This window comes from Eucyclogobius newberryi, unplaced genomic scaffold, assembly GCF_026437365.1.
Source record: "Eucyclogobius newberryi isolate DKJ021-1_F unplaced genomic scaffold, fEucNew1.0.hap1 SCAF_1, whole genome shotgun sequence".
Taxonomy (NCBI): domain Eukaryota; kingdom Metazoa; phylum Chordata; class Actinopteri; order Gobiiformes; family Gobiidae; genus Eucyclogobius; species Eucyclogobius newberryi.
In genome coordinates, this window is record NW_027315723.1 from 38,970,352 (window position 1) to 38,987,754 (window position 17,403).

Here is a 17,403-nt window from a genome sequence, read left to right on the forward strand (position 1 = left end):
TTATGAATGCAAACAATTCACTGTGTTTCATCTGTGTTTACTCAAATTAAATTTCACATTTCACATTCATTATGTCCATCACATATTATAGGTGATAGCTTTTTTTTTCTTTATTCTGCAGCCCTAGTCACTATAGTTTCATATTATTCCATGTGACAATATCAGTAGTGAATCCAGGCCTTCTTCTATTTTGGGCGTCTTTGATGGCCCGCTCTCCCTGATTCACATCAGCAGCAGACCACATCCAGCTAAAAGACTCACAAATGGAGCATTTGTTCAATGGAAACAGGACAAGTCCCAACTGCAGTTTAGTGATTTACCAGTAGTTAAATGCTTGGATCCTAATGTTTGCTATAGTTCAGAGAAGGCACTGAAATAAAGAGGTAAGCTGATTACAAAAAATATTGATAAAATAACCAAAATACAAAACATTAAATACAAATAAGGAAATCCACAGTTTTAAATACAGAATTTGCAGGATTGCAGATTCAGTAGGAAGTTTGTGTCCTTTAGCCCCCTGCACTCAATTATTCATAGTCTCTGTGTCTATTTTTAGAAAGTCAGGAAGTATAATGTCATTGCAACAAAGCTGCTGTATCACATGTTCATTTTTATCAAAAGTGTGTTCTCCTTTGAGGGAATTACCTCAGGCTCATTTAGAAACATTTACAGAGCAGAAGTTTGTTTGATTGCATGATTTACTTTTATAAAAAGAAGAAACGCTGCTTTGTGTAATTTTGCTGAAACAAGCACTATTTTATCTTCCTTATTAATCACAGAAACTCTTAAAATGTTTGGATCCAACATATATGAGACTCATAAAGATATCCCAGACTGTAAATTTGAGAAACACCTGATTTCTTACTGTAATTGTCCCTTCTTGGGCGTGGGTCATAGTGAAGTCTCCACACAGGAGCCGTTCCTGTGCAGGGAGCGATGGTCGTGGTTGAGGCAGCCTTCATTGCGGTGCACTATGAGCACAGGGAAGTAGAGTGCGTCCTGGTATTCTGGGGGGCTTTCCGCTCGAGGAGTGGGCCCTGACAGACGAGTGTTCTCTGTGGGACAGGCCTGGTTCAGACTACCGCTGCTCCTCCACAGACAGCTCCTCCTGGAGCTGTGGAGTCGGCTCAGAGACAGACGGCTGGAGCTGAAGGGCAGACGGGGAGTGGTGCAGATGCTGAGGGCACTGCGGGAGAAGATGGAGGAGCTGCTGACGGCGCGCTGGCACCGCTCACAGCTTTGTCTGTAACTACTGTAGCCTCCCTCGGACAGCTGGGACAGGTCCATGAGCACAGCCTCCGAGTAACTGGGCACCAGCTGCTGGTTGGAGCGGATGTGCCACTCCAGCTCTGTGCTGTCAAAGGTGTTGACCCGCGGGATCTGCCTGCAGTATGGCCTTTCCTCTGAGGGCAAGCTGGGGACATAGTCAAAGCCAAAGAGCTTCTCCACGTGGTAGTGTGCGCAGACTGTCCAGTACTCCATCAGCACCCTCAAGGGCCAGGACAGGGTCAGGGCAGCTGCCACCCAGAAGGTGGAGTGAGTGGCGTACCATGGGAGGTGGGTGGGGTCTGAATAGGCGATCATATACTCCCTAAAGTCCACGTTCTTCAGGTGCATGCCCTCTCGTGCCTCCATATAGTCATCTAGACCCTCGTTCTCAGTGAAGAAGCGAGCCCTCTGTGTGAGATATGAGTTCTCTGACTCCACATTAGCAAAGCTGAAGCACTTGGTGAACCTCAGTCGTGTGATGGGGAAGTTCTCCAGGCCCAGCAACGTCTTGGAGATGTCTTTTACCCCACAGTTTCCATAGTCGTACTCTGCCTCTGCCACATGGGTGTTGACCCTCTCGTGGTAGACCTGCGTGGTGGTGTAGGCGTCTCCATTGCGGTAGCGGGTCACCTGTCGGGTCCTGCGTACATAGTGGTAACTGATGGCCTTCCACCAAATACAGGGGGTGGCCTGCTGCATCCTCTGGATGCGCTCGGTCACATTGTCCACATCCACCTTGTACTGCAGCTCGTTCCGGATTTGGCAGTGCCAGCACTCCACCAGGTACACCACATAGAGCATGACCAGGAAGGCCAGGGGGATGTAGATGTATCCGTTGGAGCAGGGGCTGTCGTGGTACATCATGGACTTGCCCTTGTAGGCGCTGTCGAAGGAGAGGCGTGTGACTGTGGTGAGCTGGCACCAGGCCATGACCCCCACACAGGCGTACATGAGCAGGGACAGTAGCAGGCACTTCCAGTGACTTTCTTGACACAGACACTTGGACAGGGACTGCTTCACCGGCCGCTGCTGCACACAACACAACACAACACATGAGCTCTGGGAATAGGATGCTAATGAAACACATCGCTTTAACACCTTTAACTGAGCAGCTTATTTATGAACTGAGAGAAACCAAGCACCTTGGGGATAAACTTGGAAACAGTTCAAAGGCAGTGCCGTGCGCATATGAAATATTTACAGAAATATTCGACATTTTAAGTGCTCTATCATTCTTTATACATGAGCTGCTTGTCTCAGGCTGTGTGGGCAGTAATCTGAAAATTTAGAGAGGATTGCACATATGCCTGCTGTTTGGGGAAGGCCGCAGCGTCAGAATGTGTTTCCGTCACTCGAAAAAAACAAAAAATAAGAAATATATACATTTGCAATAATTGCAAATAATTCTACAGTAATTATCTGACCAGCAAATCATTTGAATATCTATGCAAGGTGAAGATGTTTAAAAAGTGTATACAATCCTTTTTGTCTAAAGGGCGCCAACATTTTAAGTAAAAGCATTAATTTGTCAACTAATAAGTATGTTTTCATTCATGGGTAAGTGAAGTAAAATACTAGGTCTGCTGCCCACATTTGCTATGAAGCCTTGCAGAAAAAGGAGATGGTTTGCTCAGTGGAGCCTACAGCCGGTTGGTGCCATCCTTTATCACCTCAGGGCAGACTCCAGCCCAGAGCGTGAATCAAACACATCACACCTCCTGGGATCACGGCTCTAACCCTGGCAGGGAGCCTAAACCTGGCACGCATGGTAGACTACGTACTAATGCCAAATTAACTCCAGAAAATTAGCACAGCATGACGACAATCTGAGGGCTGTAGTGTTATGCAAGAATATGCAATGAGTTCATTTAGCAAATGCCTTTTTTAGGAATTGTAAGCAAACATTATGAATCGACAAGATAACAATTGGTGTTTTATCACTTGTGTGTGCAGCCCGTGTTTGGGTAAACAACATTAGCACGTGTACGCCACAAAATCATGTACATGCCCAATTGATAGAGAAAGCGTCAGACAAAAGCTACAATTAAACAAACACAAAAACAAATAAGTTTGTTGCATGATTGGAAAAAATTGGTCCATGTAAGTAAGTAAGTAAGTAGGTAAGTAAGTAAATTTTATTTGTATAGCACCTTTCACAGACAGAAGTCACAAAGTGCTTCACAAAACACAGAATAAAACGATAAGATGTGAATAAATAATTTATAAAAAGACAACAAAAGTATCATGTGACATGTGGTTGGGTTTGTTTGTCAAGTCAACCATTGGAAGTACACGGAAAGTACTGAATTGAACTGCTCTGTTCAGGGGACAGGCAGCATAAATAATAAATGTTTTCATCCCAATTATCTCCCCCACCTCAGCCACAGGGCGCTGGTGCCTTACCAACCAAAGACTACACCCTGCAGAGCAGATGGATTAGCACACAAATTCCCCATTGAGACCAACCTGGTGCAGGAGGAAGAGCATTAACCCACTGATAGAAGCTTTGGCAATATAATATTACATGTAATTCACTGTGTTTTAGCAGCAGGAAGGAAGTCTGGAGAAGAAGCTATGAATGTATTCTAGTCTATCCTGATATAATAGAAGTCTTATACTAAATTCTGTTCAAAGCTATAGAAATTGTGGAGTATGTCCCAATAACAATATACTGACTAACAGAAAACAGGTGTGAAAATTACCCACGAAAGAGCAGAAAAATTGCTTATACCATATGAATATTAACATTATTTTTTACAATACACTTACAGAGCAAATATAAACATTCTGCATCATCTTCAGGACGACTCTCACAATATCTTCCCACCTCTAATTACAGCTATTATTACCACTATTATTATAGATACATTATTATGCATATTATTAGTTATTATATTTTGTAAGGAGTGAATGAAAACCCCTGCATCACTGTAGAACTGCGAGGTCATTTTAAGCCATTAATTCGGCTGACTTGAACTATATGTAGGCAAAATTAGGCTTGATACATAGTTTTGTTGGTAGCTACCGTAATAGTTTTTATTGCAAATATGAGTACAATCTGTATTTCTCTTTCCTTTCATCACCATATCACAGTAGAATATGAGCCCCACCCACAAACCAAATACTGGCTATAAATATGCTTCAGATTATGGCATTGAAAAAACATGGTCCTACAACTTATGAATAATGAACAAGTTACACAAGAGATTTTTTATGTAACGGGTCTTTCTGCATCAAGGAAAGTGTCGGTTAACTTTGGTGCTGCTTTTAGGCATTTAACTTAACTGACTGAAATTATAACTGACATTCAAAACTTTGAAAATATTTATAAATATAAATATTTATTAATTTTAAAATTGGGTTAGGGTTAGGCTTCTTTGATAGACTTTGGACTAAGTGAACTTTTATGTTTGTCAAGTTGTTTATTTATTTCAGTGAATGTTTTGTGCCACTTGTATTTTTCATTTTCTTTTTGCTCTCTGTGTCTTGTTCTTTGTTTTGTTTCCAAAACGTTTAAAAATATTAATTATAAATATTTCCACCCAGCAAATGTTGTGATCCATAGTTGCATAGTGTAATGTAGTACTATTATTTTCAAAATATTCATGAATTGATTATTTGCTAGGGCCAAATTGCCCCACTTATTTTGGATTAGATTAGTTGTCAATAAAGTCCTCTGCTGGCAACAATGGAGAGTCGACAAGTTTGAAAAGACAAATTAATGTCATTAACATTGCACAAATGTAAATACAAACACTTTGTAACAAAGGAATAGCAAACGTCCAGTTAAAGAAACACAAAAGAGCTTCTCTTGACTTTCATTCTCATGTAAACATGTTTAAAAGACGTGTGAATGCAACAACATGTTTTGGTGGTGCAATGGTCAAACTCAAATAAGTGACTGTAACATAATATTTATTTCAAAGTTCACCTCACCGCGGTGAAGTTAGTTTCACGTTGGACGTTGGACATTCGCCTCCGCAACTAGAGCGGGAGCTTCCTCTGAGTGTGCCCCGCCTGCAGTAGCTCGACACAGGGAGCTGCGCGCTGAAGTGCCGCTTGGTACGCCAGTTAGGGACCGTCTCTAAAGTACCGTTTGTTATCTTAAAAAATATAAACATATTTATAAAAAAAACAAAAAAAACAACAACATTGAGCATGAATCCAAGTTGCTAATCCTAGATGTCATAGTCCTTTTGGGCTAAAAAATTAACCCTTTGTAGATTTTTAAAGAATATTTTTAGTCAAAAAACAAGGATTCTTTACAATAGCTCCTAAGTCAGCTGACCTAGAAAGTCAAACCCAAGTGATTATAGTAGTTGTGGTCTCCAGGTATCACGCACACCTTTTACTTTTTCAAAATAACCCTTTGTAGATTTTTAAGGAATATTTTTCGTCAAAAAACAAGGATTCTTTTCAATAGCTCCTAAGTTAGCAAACCTAGATCGTAAATGCTAAGTGATTATAGTAGTTGTGCTCTCCAGGTATCACGCACACCTTTTACTTTTTCAAATTAACCCTTTGTAGATTTTAAAGGAATATTTTTCGTCAAAAATCAAGGATTCTTTTCAATAGCTCCTAAATCGGGTAACCTAGAAAGTCAACCCCAAGTTATTATAGTAAATTGAGTGTCCAGGTATCACGCACACCTTTTACTTTTTCAAATTGATCCTTTGTTGATTTTTAAGGAATATTTTTTGTCAAAAATCAAGGATTCTCTTCAATAGCTCCTAAGTCAGCTGACCTAGAAAGTCAAACCCAAGTGATTATAGTAGTTGTGGTCTCCAGGTATAACGCACACCTTTTACTTTTTCAATTTAACCCTTTATAGATTTTTAAGGAATATTTTTCTTCAAAAAACAAGGATTCTTTTCAATAGCTCCTAAGTTAGCAAACCTAGATAGTAAAAGCTAAGTGATTATAGTAGTTGTGGTCTCCAGGTATCACGCACACCTTTTACTTTTTCAATTTAACCCTTTATAGATTTTTAAGGAATATTTTTCGTCAAAAAACAAGGATTCTTTTCAATAGCTCCTAAGTCAGCTGACCTAGAAAGTCAAACCCAAGTGATTATAGTAGTTGTGGTCTCCAGGTATCACGCACACCTTTTACTTTTTCAAATTAACCCTTTATAGATTTTTAAGGAATATTTTTCTTCAAAAAACAAGGATTCTTTTCAATAGCTCCTAAGTTAGCAAACCTAGATAGTAAAAGCTAAGTGATTATAGTAGTTGTGGTCTCCAGGTATCACACACACCTTTTACTTTTTCAATTTAACCCTTTATAGATTTTTAAGGAATATTTTTCGTCAAAAAACAAGGATTCTTTTCAATAGCTCCTAAGTCAGCTGACCTAGAAAGTCAAACCCAAGTGATTATAGTAGTTGTGGTCTCCAGGTATCACGCACACCTTTTACTTTTTCAAATTAACCCTTTGTAGATTTTTAAGGAATATTTTTTGTCAAAAGAAAAGGATTCTTTTCAATAGCTCCTAAGTCAGCTGACCTAGAAAGTCAAACCCAAGTTATTATAGTAGATTGAGTCTCCAGGTAACACCTTTTACTTTTTCAATTTAACCCTTTTTGAATTTTAAGGAATGTTTTCCGCCAAAAATCAAGGATTATTTTAGCAGTTAGCAAACACCGTAGAGTTGCTGAACTGACTGGTAAACGGTCAAGGAAACGGCCTGTGCTACTGGACCCTGGACCACAGAATGTCAGCAGAGCTTTGAGGCCTTAAAAGCCAAGCTCACCACGGCCCCGGTACTTTGCCTACGCTGACTTCTCCCTCCCATTCATTCTGGAGGTTGGTGCAAGTCATGCTGGATTGGGGGCAGTGCTCTCCCAGGACCAGGAAGGGAAGGTGCGACCTCTTGCGTACGCCAGTCGAGGCCTGCGCCCGACTGAGCGCAACATGTCCAACTACAGCTCCATGAAGCTAGAGTTGTTGGCCCTTAAGTGGGCCCTGACTGAGAAATTCAGGGAGTAACTGCTAGGACACAAATGCGTGATCTATATGGACAACAATCCCCTGAGTCATCCCTCCTCAGACACACTGGGAGCTGTTGAGCAGCGCTGGGCCGCCCAGTTGGCCTCTTTTGATTTTGAATTAAAATATCGTTCTGGTAAGTGTAACCAAAATGCTGACACTTTGTCTCGCCAGCCTGGCACTTCCTTACAGGAAGTGGCACCGGGAACTTGGGGCACATGCCTGCCTGGGCAGTTAAAACAAGCCCTACAAGGAATGGTTACACAGGCAACACAGTCCCTTGTGACTTTTCTACCGCAAGTTGCCCCTGCTGACCTCCGCGAGCTTCAGCAGTCTGACCCCGCCATACAGGAGATCCTGACCTTTTGGCAACAAAATCGACAGCCTACTCGTGAAGAGCGACGAGCCCTCTCTTCGACTGCCCTCTTAGTGCTGGCCCTGTGGGACCGCCTGGTAGAGTTAGAGGGGCTGCTGTATCGGCAGGTGTTTCGTCCTGACGGTGGTGGGGCTGTGTATCAACTCCTTCTGCCTAAAGCCTTGGTCCAGAATGTCCTCACCCAGGTCCATCAGGAGCATGGACACCAAGGAATAGAGAGGACTCTGGCCTTGCTGTGTTCCCGGTGCTATTGGCCAGGTATGTCACGGGAGGTAGCCCAATGGTGCCAGGCTTGCGAGAGATGTCAGCATGCAAAGGACAACCAATCGGTTCCTCACGCCTTTATGGGCCACTTACTGGCTTCACAGCCAAACGAGATCCTTGCTATCGACTTTACCCTGTTAGAGCAGACCTCCACTGATCTGGAAAACGTGCTGGTCATGACTGACGTTTTTAGCAAATACACACTTGTAGTTCCAACCCGCAACAAGCACGCTTCCACTGTGGCGCAAGTCACAGAGTGGTTTGCAAAGTTTGGTGTGCTGGCACGCATACACTCGGACCAGGGACGAAACTTTGAGAGCACTCTCATCCAGCAGTTGTGTAAGCTGTATGAGATTACAAAGTTTCGGATATTGAACTATTGGCTATTGGCATGAGGCCATATTATCTGCCCCGGGAGTTCTCGCATGTGATTTTGATCGTAGTCTATGTGGCCCCGTCTGCCAATGCTGAAGATGCTTGTGAAGCACTGCTCTCCTGCACTTGTAGGCTGCAAACACAGCATCTACAGGCTCTCTTCCTCATCTCTGGTGACTTTAACCACGCTTCTCCCTCTTCTGTTCTACCAACATACACCCAGTATGTCACCTGCCCCACCAGAAACAATAGAACATTGGACTTGTTTTTTGCCAACACCAAAGAGGCTTATTCTTCTTCCCCCCTCCCTCCCCTGGGCAGCTCGGACCACAACCTTGTACATCTGAGGCCTGTGTATGAACCCATCATGCGCAGGCAGCCTGTGGTGTCCCGGGTGGTGAGGATGTGGTCTGCTGAGAGCGAGGAGGCTCTGAGGGACTGCTTCAGCACCACTGTCTGGACTGAGCTTTACGGCCATGGGGAGGACATCAACACCATCAGAGAGTGCATCACGGACTACATCAACTTCTGTTTTGAGAACATTGTTCCCTCCCGGACGGTGCGGTGTTTTCCAAACAACAAGCCATGGATTACCCGTGAACTGAAGGCTCTGCTGAAGGAGAAGAAGAGAGCCTTCAGGTCAGGAGGAGCTGAGGACTGTGCAGAAGGAGCTGAGGAGGAAGATCAGGCAGGCTGAAGCCGGCTACAAGAGGAGGATGGAGGAGCAGCTGCAGCAGAAGAACATTCAGGGAGTGTGGAGAAGCCTGAAAACCATCTCTGGCTTCAAAATCCCCCCTGCCCAGACAGAGGGGGATCTACAGTGGGTGAATGATTTAAATGCTCACTTCTTGAGATTTGATTGGTCACCCGCCCCTCCCCCTGCACAGCTGCATGCTCCCTCTTCCACAGCTGGACAATACCCTGCATCCGTTCCTCTTCATTTCTCCGCCCCGGAGCATCAGCTCCCCACTTCTCCTGGACTCACCCATCCCCCCAGCACACAGTCCCCCTGCCAACCACTGACTGTCACAGCAGCACAGGTGAGGAGTGAGCTGAAGAGGATTAAAGTGAGGAAGGCAGCAGGACCTGACGGCATCAGCCCCAGGCTCCTTAAGTCCTGCGCAGATGAACTGTGTGGAGATATGGAGCATGTCTTCAACATGAGCCTGAAGCTGAGGGTGGTAACACAGGTCTGGAAGACCTCCTGTCTGGTACCTGTGCCCAAGACACCACGCGCCAAAGACCTCAACAGCTTCAGGCCGGTGGCTCTCACGTCCCATCTGATGAAGACACTGGAGCGGCTGGTCCTGGACCACCTCCGCTCCACCGTGAGCTCAGTCATGGACCCGCTGCAGTTTGCATACCGGCCTGGCATTGGAGTGGAGGACGCCATCATCTCCCTGCTGCACCGCTCTCTCACCTGGAAAAGCCTGGCAGCTCTGTGAGGATCCTGTTCTTCGATCTTTCCAGCCCCTTCAACACCATCCAGCCGCTGCTCCTGAGGGACAAGCTGGAGACGGCTGGTGTGGAGTATGACCTGGCAGAGTGGATCCTGGACTACCTCACGGACCAACCCCAGTTTGTGAGAGCACGGGACTGTGTGTCTGACACTCGGACCTGCAGTGTGGGGGCGCCCCAGGGCACTGTCCTCGCGCCCTTTCTCTTCACCCTTTACACTGCAGACTTCAGACACGACACTGCAGAAGTTCTCTGATGACTCTGCCATCATCGGACTCATCACGGACGACGATGATGCAGAGTACAGGGGACTGGCGCAGTACTTTGTGGACTGGTGTCAGCGGAACCACCTCCTCATCAACGCGGGGAAGACCAAGGAGATGGTGGTGGATTTACGCAGACGCAACCCCACTGCCCCCTTACCAGGGAAGGGACATTGAGAGAGTGGACTCATACAAGTACCTGGGTGTTCATCTGAACCACAAACTGGACTGGACTCATAACACAGAAGCACTGTACAGGAAGAGCCAGAGTCGGCTCTACCTCCTGAGGAGACTCAGGTCTTTTGGAGTGACAGTGCCACTCCTGAAGACCTTCTATGACTCTGTGGTGGCATCAGCCCTCCTGTACGGTGTGGCCTGCTGGAGCAGCAGCATCGCAGAGAGGGAGAGGAGGAGGCTGGACAAAGTCATCAAGAAGTCCAGCTCAGTCCTGGGCTGCGCTCTGGACTCGGTGCAGGAGGTGGGGGACAGAAGGGTCCTGGCTGGATTCACATCTATGCTTGACCATGAGTGCCACCCCCTGCAGTCCGCTCTGGAGAGCAGCTTCAGTGAGAGACTGATGCACCCTCGCTGTGTGAAGGAAAGGTTTCGCAGGCCTTTCCTTCCTGCTGCTATCAGACTTTATAACAAACACTGTTAGTCCTGAACGCTCACAATACTGACTTAACAATGTGCAATTCCGTCATATGTGCAATATGTGCCGTCGTGACACATATTCATGTGCAATTACTGTCGTGATCACATGCAATGGTATTTATGTATTTATTTTTATCTTTATTATTTTTCCCCTCCATCCCTTGTTTGGTAATGGGAGTTTTTGTTTATAAGAGATCTTCTACTGAAAGTGTTTTTCAAACTTCCTATAAGTGATCTGTTCTTTTCTTCTGTATCTACCTCTGTATCTACCTGCGTTGCATCAATGAAATTTCCCCATGTGGGACAATAAAGGAATATCTTATCTTGTCTTATCTTACTCCGTACCACCCAGCAGGAAATGGGCAGTGTGAGCGGTTCAATCGAACACTTCACAATATGTTGCGTGCTCTTCCTGCATCCCGTAAGAGGGACTGGAGTGGTTGCTTACCCCAGGTGCTCTACGCATATAACACCACTCTCCACCAGTCCACTGGTGAGTCTCCATTCTTCCTGATGTTTGGGCAATAAATAATCAGGCCCTGCAAAAGAAACTAATGTATCTGTGTAGATGGCAACTAAATAAGTGTAGTGTGATATGTATCGTTGCAATGAAAATGTGCAAAAATAAACAGAATTAAACTGTGCTGCCACACAGTACAGCAACCAGTCTTGGGGCGTGGCGAGAGAGAGAGAGACTGCTCCCACCAGCCTCCCTTATATCCAGGCTGGCTCCACTCAAGCCAAACGATCCTAAGGTGTGTTAGGAGGGACCTGCAGTGGAGAGAATCACCTGGCAACCAGGAGAGGGTGCTGACTCCCACTGCCCAGGGAGCTGACACCCCTACAGAATCCCTAGGTTCGTAACAGTGGGTGAAAAGAGCACCAGACGCGTCTTCAGGTGGCTTTCAACGGGGCAAGAGAAAGATTGCGTCTGGCGGCCTCACGCAGAAAGGCAAATCATGACCAACGGGTCATAGATGTGCCATTTAAGGAAGGCCAGCTGGTGCTACTTCGCGATTACAGTGCTAGGGGTTGTCGGAAGACCCAAGACCTGTGGGGTCCTCAACCTATGTTGTCCTGCAAGCCCCAAGGGAAGATGGTGTGGTGTACACGGTGGCTCCTGTGGATCAACAAACCAAGGTAAAAAGGGTCCACCGATCCCCGTTGAAGGCCCTGCTTTGCAGTGACTCCCCTGCCACTGTCTCTGGTGTGAATCCTCCGGATGCACCTGTAGCACCAATCGTAGAAGATGAACAGTCATTTGAGGATGATTTGTTTTTACAGCCGCCGGTGCGGCAGCCAACAGTTGTGCCCCAAAACTCCTCCCACGTCCCATTACACGTGCCGAGTGCTCAAGAACCATTAGTTGCTCTCCCCACCGTGGTCACTGACCAGGCTCCGCCAGCAATTGACGCTGTGGCCAATCCTGGCTTCAGCGAGGCATCTGTACGCCGGTCCACTCGCACGACCGCTGGCCAATACCTAAATCCCCACCGTATTCCAAGGTCCCTAGTTGAACAACCATCCGGCCAAGGTGCTCCTGTGTCATCCTCCAGGCTGACACAAGTAGTTTTTAGGCCTTGGTGTTAAGTTGTGTTTCATCGTCGGGGCGACGATGCATTTCGGGGGGGGTGGAATGTGGCAATATGGGCTGTAGAGGCCTGTGCTGAGGGTACACTTACCTGCCGCTCCGTGGCGCTCAGCTGGCAGACACTTTAAGCGCGCCCTCCTCATCCGCCTCTCGTTTCACCCACACGCTCTTCTGGGCCTTGGTTGTTGGCCACTCCGTCCTCCATTCCAGGTAATGACAATCCCGCGGCTTCGATTCATTTCACAAATTCATGAATTAAATTCTTCCGGTAGTGCTGCTGCAGTGCCACAGGCACCCATAATCCAGTCCGGGGCTCTGGCAAATCACCTAGCAGGTAATGAACTCCCAATTCTCCTCAGTCATTCAGTTTCAACGCTCCTAAATCCCGGTTTGCCCCAGATACACCGGTCAAGTACACCCGTTTGGCTTTTAACGCCTTGTCCATGACCACGTGCCGCAGATTGCGGCGAAGGCGCTGTTGTGCGGCAACAGCTGGCCAACGTTGCATGCGCTGGTCCACTCAGTTTGGATGCAGCCTGTGGTGTGGAGCGATCCCATTGAGCAGCTAAGGAAGTATCGTGTGCTACTCTGTCAACCATGCCCGGTATGTGCCGAGAATTTATTTTGATCAGTTTCGATTGAATGTAGTAATTCCACTGGTAATGTGTCGGTGTAATCCCTCATTCGTCCAGGCGTGTTCCATAGTAGAAAAAGCTTCAGTTGTAGTCATCTGGACTCAGTTTGAAAAAATAGACGTTTCGACTCTCATCCAAGAGTCATTGTCAATAAAAGAATTTAGATCGAGAACTCCGATATTAATACTGTTCTGTGGTAAGACCCACCCATTGGGCGGAGCCTTCCTGAAGTAGAAAGAGTTGTTTGTTTCAACAGAAACTCCCCCCTTGTATCTACCGAGCTAGCCTATTCAGAATCTTAATGGGCTATTAGAATCCTCTTTGTCTTTGTGAGACCCTGGCTCAACCACCCTGAGTACCTGATTAGCATCGGGATGTCCTTGTCCTGGTCCTCTACCTTTCCAGGGGTTCAGTAACCCATTATAAATAACAGGAAGATTAAACCTTAGCCCTCCATTTCTGTTTAAAGAAGGTCTTTCTTTTTTAACAAAAATAGCTTCCTTGACTCCTCTTTCAAACCATCTTTTCTCCCTGCTTAAAACCTTCACATCACCGTCTTCAAACGAGTGATTAGAGGCTTCAAGATGGAGATGCACGGCACTCTGAGGTCCTGAACTTGTATTTCTTCTGTGCTGATAAAGCCTCTTGTGTAGAGGCTGTTTAGTCTCACCTATGTACCGTTCTTTACAGCTTTCTTCACTGCATTGGATCGAATAAACTACATTGCTCTGTTTTTGAGTCGGCAACTTGTCCTTAGGGTGAACCAGTTTTTGTCTTAAAGTGTTTCCTGGTTTAAAATAAACAGGGACTTCGTGTTGTCTAAAAAATCTCTGCAGTTTTTCCGACAGGCCAGACACATAAGGGATAGAAACACCCTTGATTCTCTGTTCAGTTTCCCTTTTGTCCTGCTTTTTGGTTCTCTTCACTCTGTTGAGGGCCCAAGCGGGGTAACCACAGGCTGAGAGGGCATTTCGGACATGTTTTTCCTCTTTCTTCTTGCCCTCTGAGCTGGTGGGCACACCTTGAGCTCTGTGTTGTAAGGTTCTGATCACACCCAGCTTGTGCTGTAGTGGGTGGTTGGAACCAAAGAGCAGATACTGGTCTGTGTGTGTAGGTTTCCTATATACTTCTATTTGGAGTTTCCCGTCCTCTCCTCTGATCGTGGAACAATCAAGAAAGGCCAAGCGATTCTCCTTAGCGTCTTCTCTTGTAAACCTGATATGTGGGTCCACAGCATTGATGTGATCAGAGAAGGTTTCCAGCTCTTGTTTCTTAATTGTTACAAAAGTATCATCGACATAGCGGAGCCACAGTTTTGGGGCTATGCCTGAGAATGAGGACAGTGCCTTCTTCTCAAAGTGCTCCATGTACAGGTTGGCCACTATGGGAGAGACGGGCGAGCCCATGGCACAGCCATGAATCTGTCTGTAAAATTGTCCCCGGAATTGAAAGTAAGTGGTGTTCAGACAGATGTCCAACATGTTTCTATCCCTTATGTGTCTGGCCTGTCGGAAAAACTGCAGAGAATTTTTAGACAACACAAAGTCCCTGTTTATTTTAAACCAGGAAACACTTTAAGACAAAAACTGGTTCACCCTAAGGACAAGTTGCCGACTCAAAAACAGAGCAATGTAGTTTATTCGATCCAATGCAGTGAAGAAAGCTGTAAAGAACGGTACATAGGTGAGACAAAACAGCCTCTACACAAGAGGCTTTATCAGCACAGAAGAAATACAAGTTCAGGACCTCAGAGTGCCGTGCATCTCCATCTTGAAGCCTCTAATCACTCGTTTGAAGACGGTGATGTGAAGGTTTTAAGCAGGGAGAAAAGATGGTTTGAAAGAGGAGTCAAGGAAGCTATTTTTGTTAAAAAAGAAAGACCTTCTTTAAACAGAAATGGAGGGCTAAGGTTTAATCTTCCTGTTATTTATAATGGGTTACTGAACCCCTGGAAAGGTAGAGGACCAGGACAAGGACATCCCGATGCTAATCAGGTACTCAGGGTGGTTGAGCCAGGGTCTCACAAAGACAAAGAGGATTCTAATAGCCCATTAAGATTCTGAATAGGCTAGCTCGGTAGATACAAGGGGGGAGTTTCTGTTGAAACAAACAACTCTTTCTACTTCAGGAAGGCTCCGCCCAATGGGTGGGTCTTACCACAGAACAGTATTAATATCGGAGTTCTCGATCTAAATTCTTTTATTGACAATGACTCTTGGATGAGAGTCGAAACGTCTATTTTTTCAAACTGAGTCCAGATGACTACAACTGAAGCTTTTTCTACTATTCCACTGGTAATATTGCAGGTCTCCTGTGGTGGTCCGCAGCGGCTTGGGCACGCCCCCCTCTGCTGTTTAGTTCCTTCTTGGCTTCTTTTTGTTTTGTTCCTGCTCTGTTCTGATCCTGTATTGTGCCTATTTTGCCGTCCCGTTTTGTTCCTGTTTTGTCCCTATTTTGTTCTTATTTCGCCTACTATTATAATAACTTGGGTTTGACTTTCTAGGTCAGCTGATTTAGAAGCTATTGAAAAGAATCCTTGTTTTTTGACGAAAAATATTCCTTAAAAATCTACAAAGGGTTAATTTGAAAAAGTAAAAGGTGTGCGTGATACCTGGAGACCACAACTACTATAATCACTTAGCTTTTACTATCTAGGTTTGCTAACTTAGGAGCTATTGAAAAGAATCCTTGTTTTTTGACGAAAAATATTCCTTAAAAATTAACAAAGGGTTAAATTGAAAAAGTAAAAGGTGTGCGTGATACCTGGAGACCACAACTACTATAATCACTTAGCGTTTGGTATCTAGGTTTGCTAACTTAGGAGCTATTGAAAAGAATCCTTGATTTTTGACGAAAAATATTCCTTAAAAATCTACAAAGAGTTAATTTGAAAAAGTAAAAGGTGTGCGTGATACCTGGAGACCACAACTACTATAATAACTTGGGTTTCACTTTCTAGGTCAGCTGACTTAGGAGCTATTGAAAAGAATCCTTGATTTTTGACGGGAAAAAAATCTACAAAGGGTTAATTTTTCAGCCCAAAAGGACTATTGCATCTAATATTAGCAACTTGGATTAATGCTCAATATTGTTGTTTTTTTAAATATAAATACGTTTGATATTTTTTAAGACAACACATTTTTAAACAAACGGTACTTTAGAGTTGGTCCCTAACTGGCGTACCAAGCGGCACTTCAGCGCGCAGTTCCCCGCGTCGAGCTACTGCAGGCGGGGCACACTCAGAGGAAGCTCCCGCTCTACTTGCGGAGGCGAATGTCCAACGTCCAACGTGAAACTAACTTCACCGCGGTGTTCAACTCATGTCTCACCTCTTCCCGGGGGCTCTCCGGCTCTTCTCTGGGGACACTGATGGTGCTGCTCTCGCTGGCTGTAGCTGCTGAGGCTGGGGACATTGTTGCGGCTCCGTCTCAGATGGTGTGGGCTCCATAGACGCTCCGAGGTTTCCTTTACGCATCATCCGAGCGGACACGTCTCAATGGCCCGGCTGCATAAAGCGCGCCTCATCCCGGTGCTCCGTGGATGCTGAGGTGCGATCGCCTACGGGAATCTGCGCGTAGTGTCTTTCCCAGGACGCGCAGAAAAGCAGAGGCAAAGGAGGCAGAGGAGACAGAGGAGGCAGAGGAGAGAGACGCCTTCACGGATGCTGCTTACTTGGCTGCAGCGGTAGTAAAACCCGAAGGCGCCACCCTGGAGCCACTCTGGAGCCACTCTGGGGGCACTCTGGAGCCACTCTGGGGGCCACTCTGGAACAGTAATGCAGCCGAACAGGACAGTTTGGACAAAGGCGAGCACGCGTTATCGGCGGATGTAAATAAAACACACACATTCTTGTTGGAGCAAATCACAACAGCGAGGAGGAGGAGGAGGAGGAGGAGGAGGAGGAGGAGGAGGAGGAGGGGCGTGGCTGGACGGGAGCCCTCCCCCTTTGACCTTGCCTCCGGAGCATATCGTTTAATAACACGGGGTATAATCAAAGGACTGAGTTGGATGTGGATTTCCCATGACAGGAAATGTTCAGCCCCGGGTCAATACCAGTGCTTAACATGGAGGGCCAGTGTTAAGCTGGGGTAGGCTCCCTGACTTTCAGCAGGGTGAAGTCAAGCAAACTAGGCCACCAGGCAACATGGGGCATTTAAGATTGGAGGGGCACAGCTCCTGAATCTATCAAATGTATATTTACTGTAAACTGATTATAATTGTTGCCTTAACATCACATTATCTGTTTCAGCTGTTTTGATGATGAAAAAGTTTGCATAGATCATCACTTTTTAGACAGTTGCACCAAAAGAGGTAGAATGTAGGTGTGGATTAATTAAGCAACAACTGCATGTATTCTGAATAGTATCCATATTAAGTGAAACTTATCAAACACTTTTCTGCAGTCAAGTTCAATGAGAAGACTCAAAGTAAAATACGACTTTCGTCTTCTTGAACAGACCATAATATAAAATACAACCACATTTCCTCGATGGTTATTTAATGCAGCATTTTACTGACTGGCCCATTTCCC

At 45.5% G+C, this 17,403-nt stretch overlaps 2 protein-coding genes across 2 annotated transcripts in view; one reads left to right on the forward strand and one right to left on the reverse strand.

Annotated features, from left to right (window-relative positions):
* Nucleotides 1–3,826, forward strand: part of tcte1 (t-complex-associated-testis-expressed 1) — a 12,199-nt gene extending 8,373 nt beyond the window's left edge. The window contains exon 5 of the mRNA XM_072446227.1: nucleotides 3,651–3,826. The gene's annotated coding sequence lies outside the window, so the exon portion shown is untranslated. The remainder of the gene's footprint in view (nucleotides 1–3,650) is intronic.
* tmem151ba (transmembrane protein 151Ba) lies at nucleotides 872–16,496 on the reverse strand. The gene is made up of 2 exons (XM_072446206.1): nucleotides 16,202–16,496; nucleotides 872–2,298 (listed from the first exon to the last, which is right to left on the reverse strand). The coding sequence occupies exons 1-2, from the start codon at nucleotides 16,283–16,285 to the stop codon at nucleotides 892–894; spliced, it is 1,491 nt and encodes a 496-aa protein (XP_072302307.1). The 5' UTR covers nucleotides 16,286–16,496; the 3' UTR covers nucleotides 872–891.
* Between the last annotated feature and the right edge of the window lie 907 nt (nucleotides 16,497–17,403).